General features: G+C 39.7%; 1 protein-coding gene across 4 annotated transcripts in view; it reads left to right on the plus strand.

Annotated features, from left to right (window-relative positions):
* Window positions 1–19,705, plus strand: part of bcar3 (BCAR3 adaptor protein, NSP family member) — a 107,745-nt gene that overhangs the window by 31,960 nt on the left and 56,080 nt on the right. For 2 of the 4 annotated variants that reach the window (XR_009795629.1, XM_061824281.1), the window contains exons 3-4: window positions 16,584–16,770; window positions 18,101–18,334. Coding sequence is in view for 3 of the 4 variants with exons in the window: in XM_061824281.1 (XP_061680265.1) it covers window positions 16,584–16,770; window positions 18,101–18,334 (421 nt within the window). In the remaining variant the exon portion in view is untranslated. Of the gene's footprint in view, window positions 1–5,278; window positions 5,564–15,903; window positions 16,019–16,583; window positions 16,771–18,100; window positions 18,335–19,705 lie in introns of those variants that run through there. The other 2 variants (XM_061824282.1, XM_061824283.1) reach the window with 2 other exon arrangements.

The following is a 19,705-nucleotide window of genomic DNA, read 5'->3' on the forward strand; positions in this document are numbered from 1 at the left end:
AACTGTGAGTGTGAATGACTGTTTATGCAGTATGTACCCTGTGATTGGCTGGTAACCAGTTCAGGGGGTCACTTGCCTCTCATCAAGAGTCAGCTGGGTTAGGCTGCAGGACGCCTGTGACTCTAGTGAGGATAAGTTGGATGAAATCTCAATTTATTTATTTATTTATTTATTTTGTGTATGTATTTTCTATCTATTTGACTATGTGTTTGTTGAACCAGAGGATGTTCACACAATATTTTATACAGTAAATCCTTTAAATTACTTCGTTGTTGTATAAAATAATTTCTTCCGTACCAAGAAAAGACTTGTCAACATGACCTTTGGTTGATTCTATATGAACTGTGTGTACTGTAAATATCCTTAGTTCACTTTTGTGTATAAGTACCACAGACAAGATTCTTCTGTAATCTAGCCTGTGTCAAAACAGAGTAATTCCAGTCCCTGGAATTAGACAAAACATGAACATTTGTCCACAGCCTTTTTATTTTGGAAAATCTTGTTTCTTTACACACTACTCTTAATGCAATATTGGACACATTTTAAATTGGCTTTCAAGTTTTCAAGTTTTTCCAGTTTTTTCGTGTCCCTTAATGGGTGTGTGTGAATATATGGATGGATAATTACATTATAATAAGTGTAATGATGTTGTAATTATGTTAACGACATTTTAGGAAAGCATCTTAAATGTTTTTGTTGTTGTTGTTGAAATTTTATATATATATATAATTTAAAGGGTATCTACAAAGGACCATCATGCAAAACAACTTGTATTATTATGCTACACATACATAGTTTCTGTACAACCCTTTCACAAAGGATTTTAGCCAATTGTTGAGATCAGCATTGTCACTCGGTTTTAGGATTTAGGGTGGCTTATCTCCCCCCCTCCCCCCCTCCCAAAAAAAAAAACAAAACATAAAACAACAACCTCATTTTGCCCCAATTCTTGAGGAGTGGGCCTGGGTGCTAATGAAATATTTTTAGAAGAAAACATATTTTCAATCGATTGATAGGTGTGGTGTTCTCGGTTTGCTGTAGCCCCTCCCTCCACACACACATTGTAACAGACCAAGTGAAATCCTGGTTGAGACCAAGTTCGTTCACCTTTTTTTAATTAAAAATATTGTTCATTCGGCAGGCACACATTTTCTTGGCACTGTGTTGTTCCTTTCATGTATACATATTTTAAAGTCAAATACTTTGTAATAAATAATTTGTGTGCTCCTGGTCTGCAAAATTAGATTATTTCATCTTTGGAATCCACGTATGGCATGCGCCAACCAAGCAGTGAGTCATGATAACTGAGGAAACTCAGAAGATCAGATCTGGACTTCAGTAAATTTTGAGCAACTTATCCTGAGGCTGTGAAGCAAGAGGAATGAGGAATGGCCAAACCCTTCAATGTTTACATGCAACACTTTTCTGATTGAAACCACACTGTGATAGCACAAGGATTTTCACACAGCATATTTCCAAGGCAACACATGCAGGGTGGAAGAGGAACGGGTGTGTGGGAGATTGGGAGTGAATGTAACAGAGTGAAGATTAAATTTAGAAGGTACAGTTTACATGTAGTGCCAATGAGAGTGTACTCCATAAAGATGCAACTGGAATGCCATGAGTCATGGCTCTTAGATCATTCATTAGCCAAAATATTTTCCTTGGATATCAAGTAGGCGGCACAGTGGTTGATCGGTTAGCACATCTGTCTCTCAGTTCTGACAACCCAGGTTCAAATACGGCGTCCCCTGTGTGGAGTTTCCATGTTCTCCGTGTGATTGTGTGGGTTTTCTCCGGGTACTCTGTTTTCCACACAATCGTGACTAAATTGTCTGTAGGTGTTAAAGTGAGTGCTGATGGTTGTTTACATATGCCCTGTGATGGGCTGGTGACTAGCTCAGGGTGTACCCAGCCCAAAGATAGCCGGGATAGGTTCCAGCATGCCCGCAACCCTAGCAAAGATAAGAAGTCCGGAACACGGATAGATGAATGGATGGAGGTCTAGTATGGAAACGTATCCTGTTGTGCCTGTACTTTACACTGTAAAAAATGTCATCATTTATTTACCAAGAACATATTGAGGCAATGATGTGGTGTGATGACTATGAACAGGACAATTTGAATGGAAATGAAGATATTGAGGCAGCACAATGGATTCATGCTTAGTGTTTGTCATAGTTCTGAGGTTTAGAGTTCAAATCTCAGCTCTGCCCTTCTGTGTGCAGTTGTCATTTTCACTCGCACTAATTTTGCTCATCATGGTTTCCAAAATCACATTAAAAGTTCATTTCCTCACATTATTTTTGTAGTAAGCATTTTTTTTTTTCGGGGCTAACATAGGTGAGAATAGTAATGCCTGTGAACTTGACAGACAGGGACATTTAATACAGTAGGAGAAGGGTGATAGTCGTGAAAACGACTACTGTACTCCCAATTTTAATACATATAGTTTTTGCTTCTTTTACAGTGTTGGTGCAGTACGGCAAAAATATAAATGAAAATATATTAGTGCTAATAAAGGCAAAAAGAGCGAGAAGAAGACCAAAGAGAAGGTTGCTGGATGTTGTGAGGGAAGACATGGGGGCAGTTGGTGTTAGAGAGGAAGATGCAGGAGATAGGCTTAGATGGAAAAAATTGACACGCTGTGGCAACCCCTAACGGGACAAGCCGAAAGGAAAAGAAGAACACTTTTGGTTACCCTCTATTTAAAATGAAGTCATAACACTTGCTGTTTCACTGACTTAATTGTCTGAACAACACTTGTGCCCTTAGTTTATGCAAAGAAATGACTCAGTGTGGCTTTGTGCCAAGATGTTGAGGCCCAAGTGTTAATGTGCCAAATGAGGGATTGGAACTCACACATTAATAGGATGTACAGGAAACTGGTGTAATGGTGTGAGGATCATCCCGATACTCATTGTGTAAAAATACAAGCAAATAATATTTTTCGTGTTCACTTTAATGAAATTAAGGTTAAAACCCTGAACTTGGTGTCTTCCTGTGTAGTGTGCACTTAATCCTAGATCATGCATGAAGTGTCCAAATATTCTGAGTTAGTCTATATGAAGGACAATTTTCTATACTGCTTATCTTCATTAGGTTCCTGGCTATCCCAGATGAGAGGTGGGGTACTACCTAAGCTGATCTCCAGCCAATCATAGGGTGTGTAAAAACAAGCAACTATTCACACGCACATTGACACTTAAGGATAATTTCGAGTCTGATATTGATTTAAGAAGTGTGAGAGGGTAAGCCAAAGTACCTGGAGAAAAGCCACACAAGCGCAGAGAGTACATGTATTCATTTAATTGTTTTGTTTAAATGATGGCATAGCAAGATATCCCTTAGCTACTTTACGGGGCATGTAGGACCCCCAGGTCGGCACTGTAAATGAGAAACTTTTTTCAATTACCTTGGCTAGTTAAACAAAGTAAAAAAAAAAAAAAAGTAAAGAAAGACAGAAAAAACATTATTAATATTATTTGGGTGGCACAGTGGAACAGCTGGAAAACGTTGGCCTCACAGTTCTGAGGTCCCGGGTTCAATCCCAGCCCTCCATGTGTGGAGTTTGCATGTTCTCGCTGTGCCTCCATGGGTTTCTTCCGGGCACTCCAGTTTCCTACCACATCCCAAAAACATGCAACATTAATTGGACACTCTAAATTGCCCTTAGGTGTGATTGTGAGTGCGACTCTTTGTATCAATGTGCTCTGCGATTGGCTGGCAACCAGTTCTGAGTGTACCCCGCCTCCTGCCCGGTGACAGCTGAATGGGCTCCAACACTCCCCGTGACCCTTGTGAGGATAAGCAACTAAAAAAATGGATGGATGGATTATTTCAGTAATCACAACAAAATTATGCTACTCCATTGTTTACAATGATTATGACAGCATTTATTATAAAATAATGTAACCCATGAGATTTATCTGGAATTTCCCCTTTATGAAGTCCTGTAAGAGAACAAAAACACAAACTGAATAAGATGAATGTGTAACATTTTTGCAGAATTCGAGCTATGTGGGGATGGTAATTATAACCTGACTCACCATAAGATTTCCTGGAAGTACCACCCTCCCCCACACAAAAATACCAGTTTTTTTTTTTTTTTTTAGCATATCTGCATGAAATCACATGCAAAAGATGCTCAGTAATAAGAACTCAAGATATCTCTGGTTATTTTTACTTCACATCCGTTTTTTTTTTTTTTTTTTTTTTTTAACCAAAGGAGGAACTCCGTCATGTTTTATGCTTGCCGAAGCAAAACAAATTCCTGTGTATTTGTGGGAAAGCACTCTCACTTTGTTTTGCCAAGCTTTCGTTGCAGCCACCTTCACTTGTTGCTTGTTAATTGGACTTACTACGTTCATGTTTCGCATCAGTGAAAAGCACATTTTATCGGGTTGAGATTGGGTTGGCCAGTGTCGTCGCAGTTGAAGAATTTTTCATTAACATTATCATCTGATCAGTTTTCGAGCATTTGGTTGAATATGAACACAAAGTATAGCTGTATACACCCTACAATTTATATTGTTGATTCTGTAAGCACTGCCGTCAAGGCAAAGAACATACTGTTACATACTAAACTGTACCTTTGACATTATGAGAATTGTTATTGGTTTTGTCAGTCCAGAGAATGTGATTCGAGAACATCAGGACTGTCTTTTGATGTTTTGAAATGTCTGATTTGTCTTGTATGTCGCAATATTCTTAGCGATAACTCTTGGTAACCTTTGTTACCAAATGTACAGTATTTGCTGTCTAATGCTCTTCTATTGCAGTCTTGGTTTGGTTGTAATTTCTTCAAGAAAACACACACACACTTATGATGATCTTGTTCATGTAATGTAAGAATGATTCTCTTGAATGTTTTTTGTTTGTTTCAGTGTGAAATATGAATCGTCCTGCCAATTTTAACACTTGTTTCTGACTCATGTAAGCTTAGTCAACACTGAGTCAAGTGGTTTAACTTCCTTGAGCTCAAACAAGCCCAAGCCCAAAGTGTTTCTTTTTTATGCGTTCGCTGCACACAGCAACATGAGGTCACAACTAAATCTTCTTGGAAGACCCAGCCAGTTGTTGGTGGTGTGGGTGTAAGAGGTCCGTACACAAAAAGGCTGAGAACAAGGAAATATGAGGCTGTGCAGGCAACAGAGAAGAAGAGATGAGAGGAGAGTGGGTGAGAGGAGAGTGGGGGGTGTACAGCGGTGTTTTGTTCAGTGCTGGGGGGCAGGAGTTGTTTGGTGGTGCGGCGGAGGGGTGGGGTGCAAGACGCAACTTGGATGAAAAAGAAAGAAAGAAAGTCCCCCTGCACAGCAGATGAAGAGGGGGCTGTGTGCTCACAAATCACTCCACAGAGGGAGAAAGAGGAAGGCAGAACTTGCCATCGAGCACCGCTACTTGTTGTTGCCTGTCTGAGGCAGCGTGAGTGTTGTTGTCTTCCTACCGCTCCGCTAGTCGTTTATTCAAAGAAACTATGAGCCTCAAAAAGTTTGATCGAAGAATATAAAGACGGATAAGAGCATCCTGAAGGAAAGGAGACTGCTGCCAGTAACAGATACCGGTAAGTTGTGTGTGCATTGTATTGTTAACATGTGTGGGAATGAAAATGTTTATTGGGAATGTCATCTCCTCTTTAGGATAGTTTAATCTTTTCTTGTGACTTCTTTGGAAGGTTGTGACAGGATTGGAACTATGACTCGGGGCTTCCGTGACAGCTTCTTTCACAATTTCCATATAAAACACATACTGTATTTCGTACTCTGAGTTTTACCATCGGACTTTTTTGGGCAATAAGTGGGCATCCCAAGGCACTGGGTGTAGCTGTGGTTGACTGAGTTAGTGGTTGAAGTTGTGGAAGCCCCAGAAGGAAATAATTACTAGAAAACAGATAAGACCTTGATCTTTTTATTTTTTATTTTTTTGGTCTGAGTTTCATTGGGTTTGTGAATATTTTGTATATTTAGCATATTTTGGATGCTCACAGACTCCAAATTGCTCTTATGTGTGATCGTGAGTTTGGCTATTTGGCTCTTTGTGACCTGCGATTGGGTGGCAACCAGTTCAGGGTGTACCCTGCCTCTTGCCAGATGACAGGTGGGATAGGCTCCAGCACTCCTGTGACCCTTGTGAGGATAAGCGGCTAAGAAAATGGATGGATGGATGGATAGATGGATGGATTGATGGATGGAATGTAAATATGATTTAGGTTTCGAAAACCTATGACCGTAGTGATTTGAATTTGAGAAGGCTTCACTGTTTTATACAACAACATTTTGTCAGGTTGGACGAATGGACCTCAGAATAAAAGCTCTCAGTTATGAGAGCATTTTGAAGACCCACCCACGAGATATTGATGGAAATGGACATATGTGCATGCACATGTGTGTGTGTGTGTGCATGTATGTGTGTGCATGTATGTGCGCGTGTGTGCATGTGTCCTGGCTTTTGGCTGGAGTGGGATGAGGTGGTTGATTGAACTGGCCATCAACTCTGGTAACAATTAAGAAAACTGACTGATGACAACTTTCACATTGAAGTGGAAAATTGAGCCTTCCACTATTTGATACTCCATAGAATTTCCAAAAAACATCCATTTCACTTTACAGAAGTATATTTAAAGTGAATTGTTGTTTGGTGAATGGGCACCTCCTAAATAGAAATGCCAAAACAAGGTGGCAAATAACCCTAAGAAAATTATGAAGGAGATCCATCCATTCATTTTTTGAGCTGCTTATCCTCACAAGGGTCATGGGAGTCCTGGAGGTTATCCCAGTTGTCATTGGGCATGAGGCAGGGTACACCCTGAATTGTTTGCCAGCCAATCGCAGGGCACATGGAGACAAACAAAAGTCGCACTCACAATCACACCTAGGGGCAATTTAGAGTCTCCAATTAATGCGTGTTTTGGGATGTGGGTGGAAACCAGAGTGCCCAGAGAAAAAAAACACAGGCACGGGGAGAATATGCAAACGCCACACAGGCAAGGCCGAGATTTGAACCCCTGGCCTCAAAAATGTGGGGCCGACACATTACAGCTGCTCCACTGAGCCGCCTTGTGATGGAGATATCAAGGAAAAACATATGAAAATTAATTTTGTTTTTGTTTTTTTCCATTTGAAAATTATTTTTCTTTGGTCCTACTCACAATCCAAAAACTATTTGCAGCATTTTAATTTAAACATGTAACTTTTAACTTTTGTTTTTAGTAGGGCTCTAACTTGCCCTCCAAATCCCGATTCATTATTCATGTTGACTGCAATGAATGACTTCCGAATCAGAATCAAATCATTACTCCATAGACTATTCCACAAAAAAGGAGGGACAACAAATGAATGAAGACACCAATTTAATTATTTGAAACTATCTATTGAACAAAAAAGTGAATAGGGTGGTGCCTTTTGGCTGCTGCTTCTCCCTCTGAAAAAGTTTTTCTTTTTAGTTTGAATTAGTTTGAAATGACTTTAGCCAGGTTCCACCAGCATGCTATGGTCAAAAGTAGAACCAGGGTAACATAATAAATGTGCCATTTTTAAAATGTAACGGGCCTGTAACATAATGAAAGTTGTAAAATAATATAATAGTTTATTATGTTTTTGGCTCATTATTACTACATTATTACGACATAACATTACATATTACATTATTTTAGGCATAAAAAAATCAAAAATGTAACAACTGGGCTCAATACGTATTATTCAATTGAATTGCATTATGCAAAGCAAAATAACTGCAAATATATTTATATACTGCATTTCATACAAGTAACTCAATGTGCTTTACATGAGCAAAAACATTTGAATACAAAGAAATAAAACATTTAAAACAGGGGGAAAATACATAATGATAATACGAAAAACATTATTATTAATAATAATATTATTAGTGTTATTGTTGTTATCATTATCACTGGCCAATTACCTTTTCAAAAGGATACATTTATTCCATTATGGACAGGTCTTATATTCTGGGCGACTGAAAGAGAATGCCAAAATGTAACAACACCCCAGAATGTAATCAACTTGACTTATGTATGTAATTAGCCAATAACCTAATGACGGCCCAGTAACCTAGTATAAATCTGAAACCTATATTGTCCAGTACTTTTGGCCATAGTTTGAAAGGCTAGGAAACATTACACACAGCTAGAGATCAAGCATCACATTAAATAGAGAGATAAACAGTGGGGGAGAGAATGCATTTTCATAGATATATCCAAATATAAAAGGTTAAAGGTTTAGAAATATATTATTATGTTATGGGCTCCATTATTACATTTTCAAATTTATTTTTTTACTGGGCCATCACTGTAATAACAAGACAATAACCAAATAAGTTATCACATTATGGGTCAAATGTTATAGCGCTATGTGTTCAGGATCTTTATTATGGTATTGGCCCGTTATAACATTATGGGCCTGTTACATTTTTTAAAAAGGGTGCCTTTATAATGTTATATATGTTATTACATTATGTGTCGTGATATTACATTATGGGTTTCTACACACCTCCATCTGCTGAGTTCAACGTCTCAGTAAAAGGATGCACAGAAACTACACAGGAAGTCAAAATGACATTGGCTATTAACGTGCTAAAAATAGTGCAATATTTTTTATGTTTTGAAGTGAATCCGGTGCGGCAACAGTTGCCAGTGTTGTCAGTAGAAAGAGCCGTAGTATGGTATTCTTTGGTTTGTTTTGATTCAAATCCAAGAATTCAGATTTTGGTTGATTCCTTTCCCACTCAAATCCCAATTCGAGTCATCGCCGATTTTTGCACAGACCCAGTTTTCAAAGTCTTTTTCCACTTGTAAGCCCTTTAAATCAGTATCTCCACGAAACAAAAACAAACAAAAAAACAAACAAAGATGTTAATTATTCCATCCATCCATTGTCTAAACCGCTTTAGTGCCACAGGGAGCTGGATCCCTTCCCAGCTGTCTTTGAGGCAGACTATTCCCTGGACTGGTTTGTGTCATCAGTCAGTTGCAGGGCACACATACTTTAGAAACAGCCAACCTTTTAGATGTCACACTGGCACTGAGTGGGAAGTGAACCCACGCTGCCAGCACCAAAGTCAGGGGAATGAATGGTACTGTACAACTACACCATTAGTGACTGAGGTTTCAAATGGTTTTATGAATTAACCAGTCGGTTCAATTACAAGGAATAGATGTAATCTAAAGAAATAGATCGAGTGGCATTTTGTTGGAGTTTTTCATTTGAAAGTAACAAGCAATGAAGGACTGTGCAATAGCATTGATTTAACTTCACAAAATAGGCTGCTAGTGGCAACAAGGAAGGATCTTTGATCAACGTTGGGTGGATAGGTTTGTGTGCATGTGTTTAAGCAAAGTTCACATGTAAATTAAATGGGAACCACTACTGTGGGATTTAATCACAGCTCCATTAATAAAACACAGACACACAGACACGCACTAGTGGGCCCACATACTGAAGAGCGCAGTAGGACGCCTCTCTCTGTCGACAAACAAAGGCTCGCTCTGAGCCACAGTCATGTGACAGTTGTTCCCATTGTTCACGTCAGGCCAAGGGTGGTTTGACTAATTCACTTGTCTGCAGTGTGTGCGTGCGCATGTTTTGGCGTGGATGCCAAAGCAGGAAGACGCTTTTAGCCAGCCGGAGGAAACCCCTTATTCCCAAGCATGTTCTTGTTTGTGTTTGTCTTCCCTATTGTGTTGTTGGGTTTGTGTATTCAGAACATTTACCTCCATTTAACACATATAACATTGTGATGTGGTTCTAACTGTCACTTGATAGTCCAGATGGCTAAAGACACAGAGGTTGCCTATTAAATAAATCCGTAAAACCTTCTTTGCTGATTTTTATACCCCCGTATTATAAAAGTAAAAGAACATTAATTAGGACGTTCCCTCTCCTTCGTTACCAATATTTAGGTAGGAGAGTCTATGAGTGTCTATGAGTAAGAATTGTAATAGTGCAGGAGAAATTGTCTTGTTTTATTGTAAGTAATCCTCGATAAGAGCTGCCTGCTGTCTAAATGTTTACACTGCTATTTCCTCTTCCTGTTAATGTGGACTTGTTTCCCACCCAATGCTGTGTGTACTGTGGCATTTTTTGGCTTGTTTTTTGTTTTGCTATATATAACCTACAATTGGTCAATGGTTTCATTAGTTATCAAATGATGCGAGGTACTAGTACTGCAAAAGTTGTCACAGTCTTTTTAATAATAATGCTATAAGGTTAGTTGATAGGATGACCTGTCATCAACCTCATTGACCTGCAATTCCAATAAAGGCCACCATGCCAAAACTATTTAATGGCCATACACAACGGTAACAGACATTTGTTGCTACAATTTCCTTAATGTGCTTCATCCACTTGAGTCTCTTTAGGGTAATGACTCAATATCAAATGATCTGTCACTGAAATTAATCTTTAATTTAAATCAGAACAAACCTTTCTACATTTTCTTATCCATAGAATTAGAAGAGGCAGGGATGAATTTGAGGTCTTCAACAAGCAACTAAAACATTGCTTTATTATAGTCGGATGCTTTCATGTAACAGTAACTGTACAATGATGTATTAGTGTTGCAAAGTATTTATTAATGATTTCATCCACACCCACCCAGACAGATCAGTCTCACATGTTTAATCCTTGAGGTGATTCAACTATTTCACATGCTCAACTTGTCTATTCAGGAAATGAGAGCTAACTTTCACTTCTTGATCCACAGATACCCAGAACCCCGCCCCCCCAAATTTTGTAACATCATAATACAATGTAGTTCTTGCAAACAAGAAGAATTCAGAGATCTGGATTCAACATTTGCAAATTACTATGAGAAAGAGGGCTGCAAATCTGATGTTCAAATGTGCCTCAAACCTGGAAGGGCCCAAAAACATAATTTGGCAAAGTGAATAGTGGAATTTATTGTGAGCGCTCTTATCACGAAAAACAATGTGATTTTCATTTTGAATTATCCGTAAATGTTGTAGTTGATCTGAAATGTTATTTTAAACTTGAAATTCACTTTTGCCACAATTAATTATGCATGTTACGTGATAAAAGATGTTTGCAAGCAGGCAGCACCATCAGAGTTGAGAGGCTCTGGATTTTGATCATGGCTGAAGCTGTTTGGTAAGGAGCTTTCATGTACTCCCCATTCTGGCGTAGATTTCTTCCAGGTTCTCCTCAAACACCCACTCCCTCCCCCCTAAAAATGCATGGAGCATAAGTGGCGACGAAAAGTTTAAAAGGTGTGAATGTGAATGTAAATGGTGATTGGGAATGGCTGGGAATTGGTGCAGGGTGGACTGCGCCTCTTGCCCAAAGTTAGCTAGTCCGCTTCCTTCTCACCCATGACCCTAATGAGAACAAGCAGTATCGAAAGTTGTTAATGACATTTCAAACGTTCAAAGTTCAAGTTTTTCAATACTCGGAACTCTCATTTTGTTTCTTTTGTGTTTGATCATCTGATCAAATGTACTTAATGAAATTGAATGAATGCATAACATTGCCATCGGCAGCTGAGGAGTACAAATGTTCAGATGATCGTTCCACCCATGAGTGACTAAGAAAACACTTGGAAATTTAATCAATTTTATTTATGTATTATTGTATATATTCTGGCAGCACCGTGCATCAGCTGGAAAACGTTGGCCCCACAGTTCTGAGGTCTCGCTTTCGATTCCGGCCATGCCTGTGTGGAGTTTGCATGTTCTCCCCGTGCCCGCGTGGGTTTCTTCCAGGCACTCCAGTTTCCTCCCACATCCCAAAAACATGTACCATTATTTGGACACTCTAAATTGCCCTAGGTGTGATTGTGAGTGTGACTGTTTGTCTCTGTGTGCCCTGCCATTGGCTGGGAACCAGTTCAGGGTGTGCCCTGTCTCCTGCCCGTTGACAGCTGTGATAGGTTCCAGCACTCCCATGACCCTCATGAGGATAAGCGGCTAAGAAAATGGATGGATGGTATACTTTCAGGTGGGATGGTGGAGCAGCTGTAAAGTGTTGGCCTCACAGTTCTGAGGACCTGGGTTCAATCCTGGGTGGGTTTTCTCCCGGCACTCCGGTTTCCTCGCACATCCCAAAAACATGCAACGTTAATTGGACACTCTAAATTGCCCCTCGGTTTGATTGTGAGTGCAACTGTTGTCTGTCTCTATGTGCCCTGCAATTGTCTCTCAACCAGTTTAGGGTGTACCCTGCCTCCTGCTCGTTGACAGCTGGGATAGGCTCCAGCACTCCTGCGACTTTTGTCAGGATAAGTGGCGAAGAAAATGGATGGATGGATGTATTCTTTCATATATATATATAATATGATACGTGTGTGTGTGGAAGGGGAAGAGGGTATTTTTAGAACAGATGTAGTTGAAGACATAATTTGCTTGAAAAACAAAAATTGAAAAAACACTAGAGGTCATGGCAGCTCAATGAAAGTAAGATGTTAGTTTGTTTGTTCTTCTTCTCAGTACTCAATATGAATTTCGTACCAGGGCGGCGCCGGCAAATTCCTCGTGTGTTGTTACATACTTGGCCATTAAATCTGATTCTGATGTGGTGAAGTTATTGGAGAGGTGACATCATGATGGACAACACAGAAGGAAAGAAAAGGAAGGTTGGGTTCAGTAAGGATAGTTTTGTTAAAAAATGCCAAGATAAATCAGGCCAAGTCAATTAAATTAAGTGACATAAGTTGGATAATGTATCATGGCTAGAAAACTAGGTCCAAGATCTAACTTTCACTCAAGTTGAAAATTCAAAACAAGATTGACCAAATTATGCGTCGTCTTGAGAAGTGAATCTCTATGTATACATTCAACAATAGTCCATCCTTTCTTCTCTAAAGAAAGGATGTGTGTCTAACGGATGGTCAGGGCCACACAAACACACACAGCTAAACATCCTTCCAGGTCTTATAATAGGCCCTCCAGTAATCGTTGTGCCCCTCATCGTAATCTCCACTCTGACCCAGCATGCCTCAAATGGACCTGAATTGCTTTTACAGTGGTTTTTGTGTGTGTAAAAACTTTGCTTGTCATGCTGAAAAGGCCTGAGGTGAGTGTTTAGCTGTGCCTGATACAAAACCTGCATTTGCATTTTAATTGCCATCATCATTTCAATGGAAAAGTTTCAAGACACCCTGGAGTTCTTGTTCCTGTTGGGTAGTTGAAGGGGCCATTTACACAAGACCACTTTTAACAAAAAAATATTTATGAATTATTCAAAAACTTCCTAGAGCAGGTGCTGCACGTCACATTCATTCATGATTGCATGGCTGTTGTCTCAAGGTAATGAGCTTGATAACATTTCTTCAGCATAGTGTACATTAATTGTGACCAGCAAAAACATAGAGCAGTACGCCCATAACTACAATTTACAACCCAAATATTCTACAGAGTTAACAAAAAAATGTGCATTCAGATAAAACTGGAGAATAACCATTCGGTCCATGGTAATAACACTTTGGGATCTATATTCATGGTGTTTAGAGATGGAGCACAGGAGGACCTGTTCTGATTTTCGGAAAGTGGAAGGCAGCTCATGTGCCAAGATGCATATAACAACACAACAAGGGTATGTCTTTTGCTGTGGCTGAAAGTTGGTCTAAACTTGTCAGACCAAGTCTAAGTCCAGCACACTAGGTAAACCGCTGGTCTAACGCAATTTTGGTGAATTTGATCAGGGCACAGGGAGACCGATGCCGCATGCAAGTCTCACAGATATGTAATTATTACTGTCATTATTATTGTCTTATCGTCGTCACTACTAATATTTTGAAAATAATCCCAAATGGCTAGAACAGCTATGGGGGGCACACAGACGGTCAGGGATGGGGATTGATACAAAGGAGCTCGTGGACAAATTCAAGTTGCCATTGGTTGTCACCATCTCATATTGTATTAAACAAGGGTACCCACTCATATTGTCTGGCGCCACACCGGCCAAGAAAAGTGACAATCCACAGAATTTACACAATTACACATCATCCTCTTCCTTTTGTTGTGTTAGCACCTACAACAGCACAGACCTGCCTTTTTTAAAATATGCTGGTTTGTGCCCTTTTTAAAAAGTACCAATCCTTGGTCTAACCATTGCAGATTTACCCTGCCCACCATGCCATATTTATGCCGCCTGCGCAAATAAAGCAGTTTTGTGAATCATTGTGTCGGAATTTTTCCCCAGGGTCATGTGACCAGGGATATGTTGGCATAATATATGACCGTATCTGTGTGCAAAACATGTCACCCACAAAGGGAAAAAAAATCCCATTTTTACTAGCCATTGTGTAAACATTCTCAAATAGAGGACACAGAATCACACAGTAAGTAGTTTTTTAGCTCTTTAGCTCGTCATTAATGTCAGATACTACTATGGAAGCTATTTTGGTTGTTTAATTCAAGTAGGAGAATGTGGTCCCTCTGGACTCATTTTACCATCCCTTCAAATCAACCACTCGGTCTGGAAACTGACGATATTTTGTTGTGTCCACGATGATGAAGCACTGCATGATGAGTGTTCCAACCTTATAATAGTACATACTGTGCTCATCATCATCATCATGCAGCAGGGGACTTTATCAGGAACATGTTCCCTTTTCCATAAGTGCAAAACAGTCCTGTACATTTTGTTATCAACTGATGGAACCCAGTAAGGATAAATAAAAATAATGTAAGTACTGTTTTCTTTCCCCATCTCACATGTACTAAAAAAAAAAGTAACATGGTTTAGCAGAGGTGTCAAATTGAAACTCACAGTGGGTCAAAATTAAAAATTGGGACGTCATCGGCTAAACTGAATATTTATTTCAAATTGACTGCTATTGCATGTTTTCTGATCCCTCCAGAAATACAAATGTTAAACCTTCTCAAGTGAAAACCAACTTAAGTTTTACCTCTACAGTGACTAAGCAAACGTTAACATTAGAAACACATGAAATAAAATTTGCGATACAAAACAGTGTTGTTTGATTTAGATTTGGATTATTTTGTTCCTTTCTGTAATTCAAGTTTAAACCCAGTAGCAGTCCCTGCCTCGGAGTAGGAAAAGTTGATCTAGATAACGTTCATTCAAGCTATGTTATATTCTTCTGTTACACCCACATGTTGACTCCATACAGAAGAAAACAAGTTTGCCCTTTACTTTCGTGACCAGATCATCTCCCGGACATGAAACGTAAGCGAAGATATTCGCTGGTGACGTAGCTAAGATTGAGATATTCAAATAACCTGATATCAGGGCTCTTGGCTGAAAAACCTCTGGAACTCAGGAATGTGTGGATGATTTCAGTTCATATTTTAGTTCCACTGTTTGTTCCAACCATTCTTTTTCATGACCACCCAGCACAACCTATTTATAGGAATCCAAATCATAATTGGAATTCATAAAGTCAAGCTCTTCTATCATATGCTGATAATTCAGATGAAAGCCACTGTTACGTTATGTCTGTTTTCTCACAGCCTTAGTACTATGCCTAAACATCAAATAAACACGTCAATCCACTTAGCTTCCTTTAGAAATTGACTAGTGGACACAAAATTAGAAACAAATGCCTGTCATGTTGTCATGTAACGATAGGAATGACTGCCCTGTGGGGAATGTGTGCTTTATGTCCATGACAATGTGAAAGGGTGTGTTGATAGCTGCTCTGGCACCTGTTGTGCTCATTCTCTTCATGTGTGCATAACATTTCTTCTGAATGAATACTGTGCTGCATGTGTGTGTGTTGCAGTTCAGATAACTGTCAGACAAATGATGAAAAGCAATATTACAAAAGCTCTGAATTTCAGCTTCATGATTTCTATGTGGGGTTTGGCGCTCTCCCTCTGCTTGCACGTTTTTTCTTCTTGTTCTAGGTAGTATGGGTACGACATGCCTGTTGGGTTGATCGAAGACTTTAAAAGGTCCATCGGTGAGAATGTGAGTGTGCCCATCTGTGTCTTGCGAGTGGCTGGCAACTGGTCTACAGCGTACCCTGCCTCTCATCCAAAGTCACATAGAGTAGGCTCCAGCTATAGGTGATCCATATGAGGGTGAGCAGTCTAGACAATGAATGGATGGATTAAAATGTGGCAAAGTGGCACGGTTGTAGAGTGTTGGCCTCATAGTTCTAAGTACCGTGGTGCAAATCCCAGCCCAATCGATGTAGTCATGACTAGTAATCAGCTAATTTTGACAGCTCTTAGATCGCTTTGGGGAAGGTTCTGCTCTCTTCAATCATGACTGTGCTCCAATGCTCAAAGCAAGGAAGAATTTGTGAACCCTCAGCTAAACCATATCGGAATAAAAAACAGCTTTTGTCATGAACTACAACAGACCTGGATGAAGTGGCTGGGGAAAAGGAAGTTTTGGTATCTCTGCTAAAGCTACTGTCTCTGCAACCGGACCTCACAGAAGTGTTATAGAAGATGGATGGATGGAAAGATCAGAGGTTGAACCAGAACCTCTCGTTCATCATTAGTAACCTCTAACAGCACACATTTTTATTTTCTGTCAACATAATGATGAACTCAGTACCTTTGTCAGTTTATCATGAATCAAAGTAGTAGATAAGTTTCATGATTTAAAAAAAAATGTGTTTGCATCTTTGTTTTGCAGAGTGGAGGATGATGGCAGAGGGGCGTTTTGCCAGCCTTCCCAGGACGCTCCACGCACATCACACACTGGGAGGCAATTCCCATGTCGATGACCCCAGCCTCGGCGCTTCAAGTGGGAGTACCTGCCACTCTAGGAAGCTGCAAGCCTCCGTTGCCTCCTCCATGGATCTTCTCAGCTCGAAACCAAGGTGGAGTAGATGAGCCAAACTGGCTTATGCATAGACCATTTATGGCTGTTTTCCTTGAATGACCAAAATACAGAAAATATTCTTTTTGTTCTCCATAACTAAGAACTAGTGTGTACAATACCTATTAAAAGAATGACGAAGCAAATAGCAACACTATTTCTTTAAAGATTAAGTCAAACCATTTAATTATGTAATGAGATAGATAGATAGAGATAGATAGATAGATAGATAGATAGATAGATAGATAGATAGATAGATAGATAGATAGATAGATAGATAGATAGATAGATAGATAGATAGATAGATAGATAGATAGATAGATAGATAGATAGATAGATAGATAGATAGATAGATTGCCACTAGGTGTGATTGTGAGCGTGGCTATTTGTCTCCATGTGGCCTGCAATTGGTTGGCAACCAGTTCAGGGTGTACCCCGCCTCCTGCCAGTTGACAGCTGGAATAGGCTCCAGCACTCCCCACGACCCTCATGAGGATAAGCAGGTAAATAAAGTGGATGGATGGAAGTACAACTATTTGTACAACTACAGTACAAATATATAAAAGAAACAAATAATATTCATCCATTCATTTTCTGAGCCACTTATCCAATCCCAGCTGTCGACAAAAACTTAATTTCCCTGCATTTATCTTGCACTTATTCCATCCATCCATCCATCCATCCAGCCACCCAGTCATCCATTTTCTTAGCCACTTATCCTCGCAAGGGTCGTGGAAGTACTGGAGCCTATCTCAGGTGTCAACGGGCAGGAGGAAGGGTACACCCTGAACTGGTTGCGAGCATCGAAGTTACATAGAGACAAACAGCCGTACTCACAATCACACCTAGGGGCAATTTAGTATGTCCAATTAACGTTGCATGTTTTTGGGATGTGGGAGGAAACCGGAGTGCCCGGAGAAAACCCACGCAGGCACGAGGAGAACATGCAAACTCCACACAGGCGGGTCCGGGATTGAACCCGGGACCTCAGAACTGTGAGGCCAACGCTTTCCAGCTGATGCACCATGCCGCTCCACTAATTCCATGCTTTAAAAAAAATATTGCATCTAGTCTGTTAGAGTGAGTGAATATACAATTTTGCACTTGCTGTTTGGGATCTTGGTCAAATATTGCAGTCTTAGAAAATCACATGGACTCTGCCCAGAAATCTAAAGTGAACATGCAATTTAGTGGCAGCTACTTGTGATTTTAGTAAATCATACCCTACGGCTCCAACTAAAAAAAAAAAAGCCTGGAATTAACTGTGTAAATTTAAAGTCATGTTTATTCTTTGTTTTTTATATCCCCCCTGCCCCCTCCATTTTTCTTAGTCTCACTCCAGGGTGTAACGGATTGGAGTTCCCCGTGGCTTATTACCAGCATTTATCTATTCATGGAACGCTGCCTCGACGTAAGAAGGGAGGCTCCAGCAATACCTGGGACCCAAGAGCAAAACACACTCAGCCAGTAAATAGCAGAAGTTTAACAGTGTTAGCTGCACAAGTCCACCAGCCAATGACCTCGCCGCTGGTCCAAAATATTATCGACGACTTCTGCAGTTACAGGTAAGTGAAAATGAAAGAAACCTACAGTGCCATGAAAAGGTATCAGCCTCCTTCTCGGATGTTAGGCCATCAGTTTGTAACCACAAACTGAAGCGCTTTTGTGTTCAGAACACACCAGCATGCCAATGGTTTGGAAAATAAAATCAAAATGAAGGTCTTGGAATGGCCTAGTTAGAGTCCATACTTGAATCTGATTGAGAAGCAGCAGAAAAAGAAATGCAGTATGACAAATAAAAACACCATTTAAAAAGTGAATTTTAGATTTATGTTATCTTTTTCTGACATTGATGTTGTTATTAAAAGTTGGAAAACTGCAAAAATATAAATATGAGAAGGGACGGATATTTTTTTTTTTTACCGGTACTAGTCAATTGCTGATGTAGTCCACCAAATATGTTCATTGCATTTCATTGCTGTGTAGAACAATGAAACACACTCACTAGCCATAACATTAGGCACAGCTGCATAAACAAATGTGATTTGCCTAAAGAAGATAACTCGAGTGGTGCTTGTGGTAGAGCACTGACCTCCATCAAGTACACATTGAATGCAGATAAATAAAATTACCACAAAATATTCAACACACTAATTCTGAGAAAAAAAAATCTCTGTGCCTTTTATATTGGATTAATAGAACAGGTCAATGTTCCCAATTCTGATTTTGTACTTGTTTTCGATTCTGTTTAAAACCTACATTCCGAAACACCCTAATCCCATATCACAATGTTTACCTTCACTCAAGTCAAGTGACAACACAAAATTAAAATAGAACAAAAGAATTTGGGAGTCACAGTTATCGTGTACCAGTTTCAGCTGTGTTGGATGCGTGGGCTCAATCCCCACTCAGCGTTGGTGTGAAAGGTTGTTTGGTTTTACCGTATTTGTGCTTTATGGTCGAGTGGCGACCAGTCCATTGGACCCCGAAAGATGCTTCAATTAATGGTTTCCTTGAGGAATCATGGCATGTAAATAATTGTGCTTTGTTTGGGGGAATGTATCCCCTTGTTGAGACACTATGAGGTGTCTTTAAGGGTTTTACCAATAAAAAAAGAGAACCATTGAAATAAGATGTTATAGTCGTCAAGGATGTATGACATCTTCATTGTTCAGAGATCTCTACTATCGCGAGAGAGCCTTAGGTTAGCTTGTTGGTAGGAAGTGACTAAGAGTGTCATGGCCGCATGTGCGTATCCTTGCTTTGCCGAGTGGTTAATTTAAGTTTACTAGCATCCGGTTATGTTATTAATTGACAATGGTTGATTGGAAGTTACAATATTCTATACTTAATTTGGTTCAAATGAATTGACATTGGTCTAAAACAACATGAAGCTAGGACTGCCACTGTCCACCGACAATGGCTTGTCCTCAATT

The sequence above is a fragment of the Syngnathoides biaculeatus genome, chromosome 7 (genome assembly GCF_019802595.1).
Source record: "Syngnathoides biaculeatus isolate LvHL_M chromosome 7, ASM1980259v1, whole genome shotgun sequence".
Taxonomy (NCBI): Eukaryota; Metazoa; Chordata; class Actinopteri; order Syngnathiformes; family Syngnathidae; genus Syngnathoides; species Syngnathoides biaculeatus.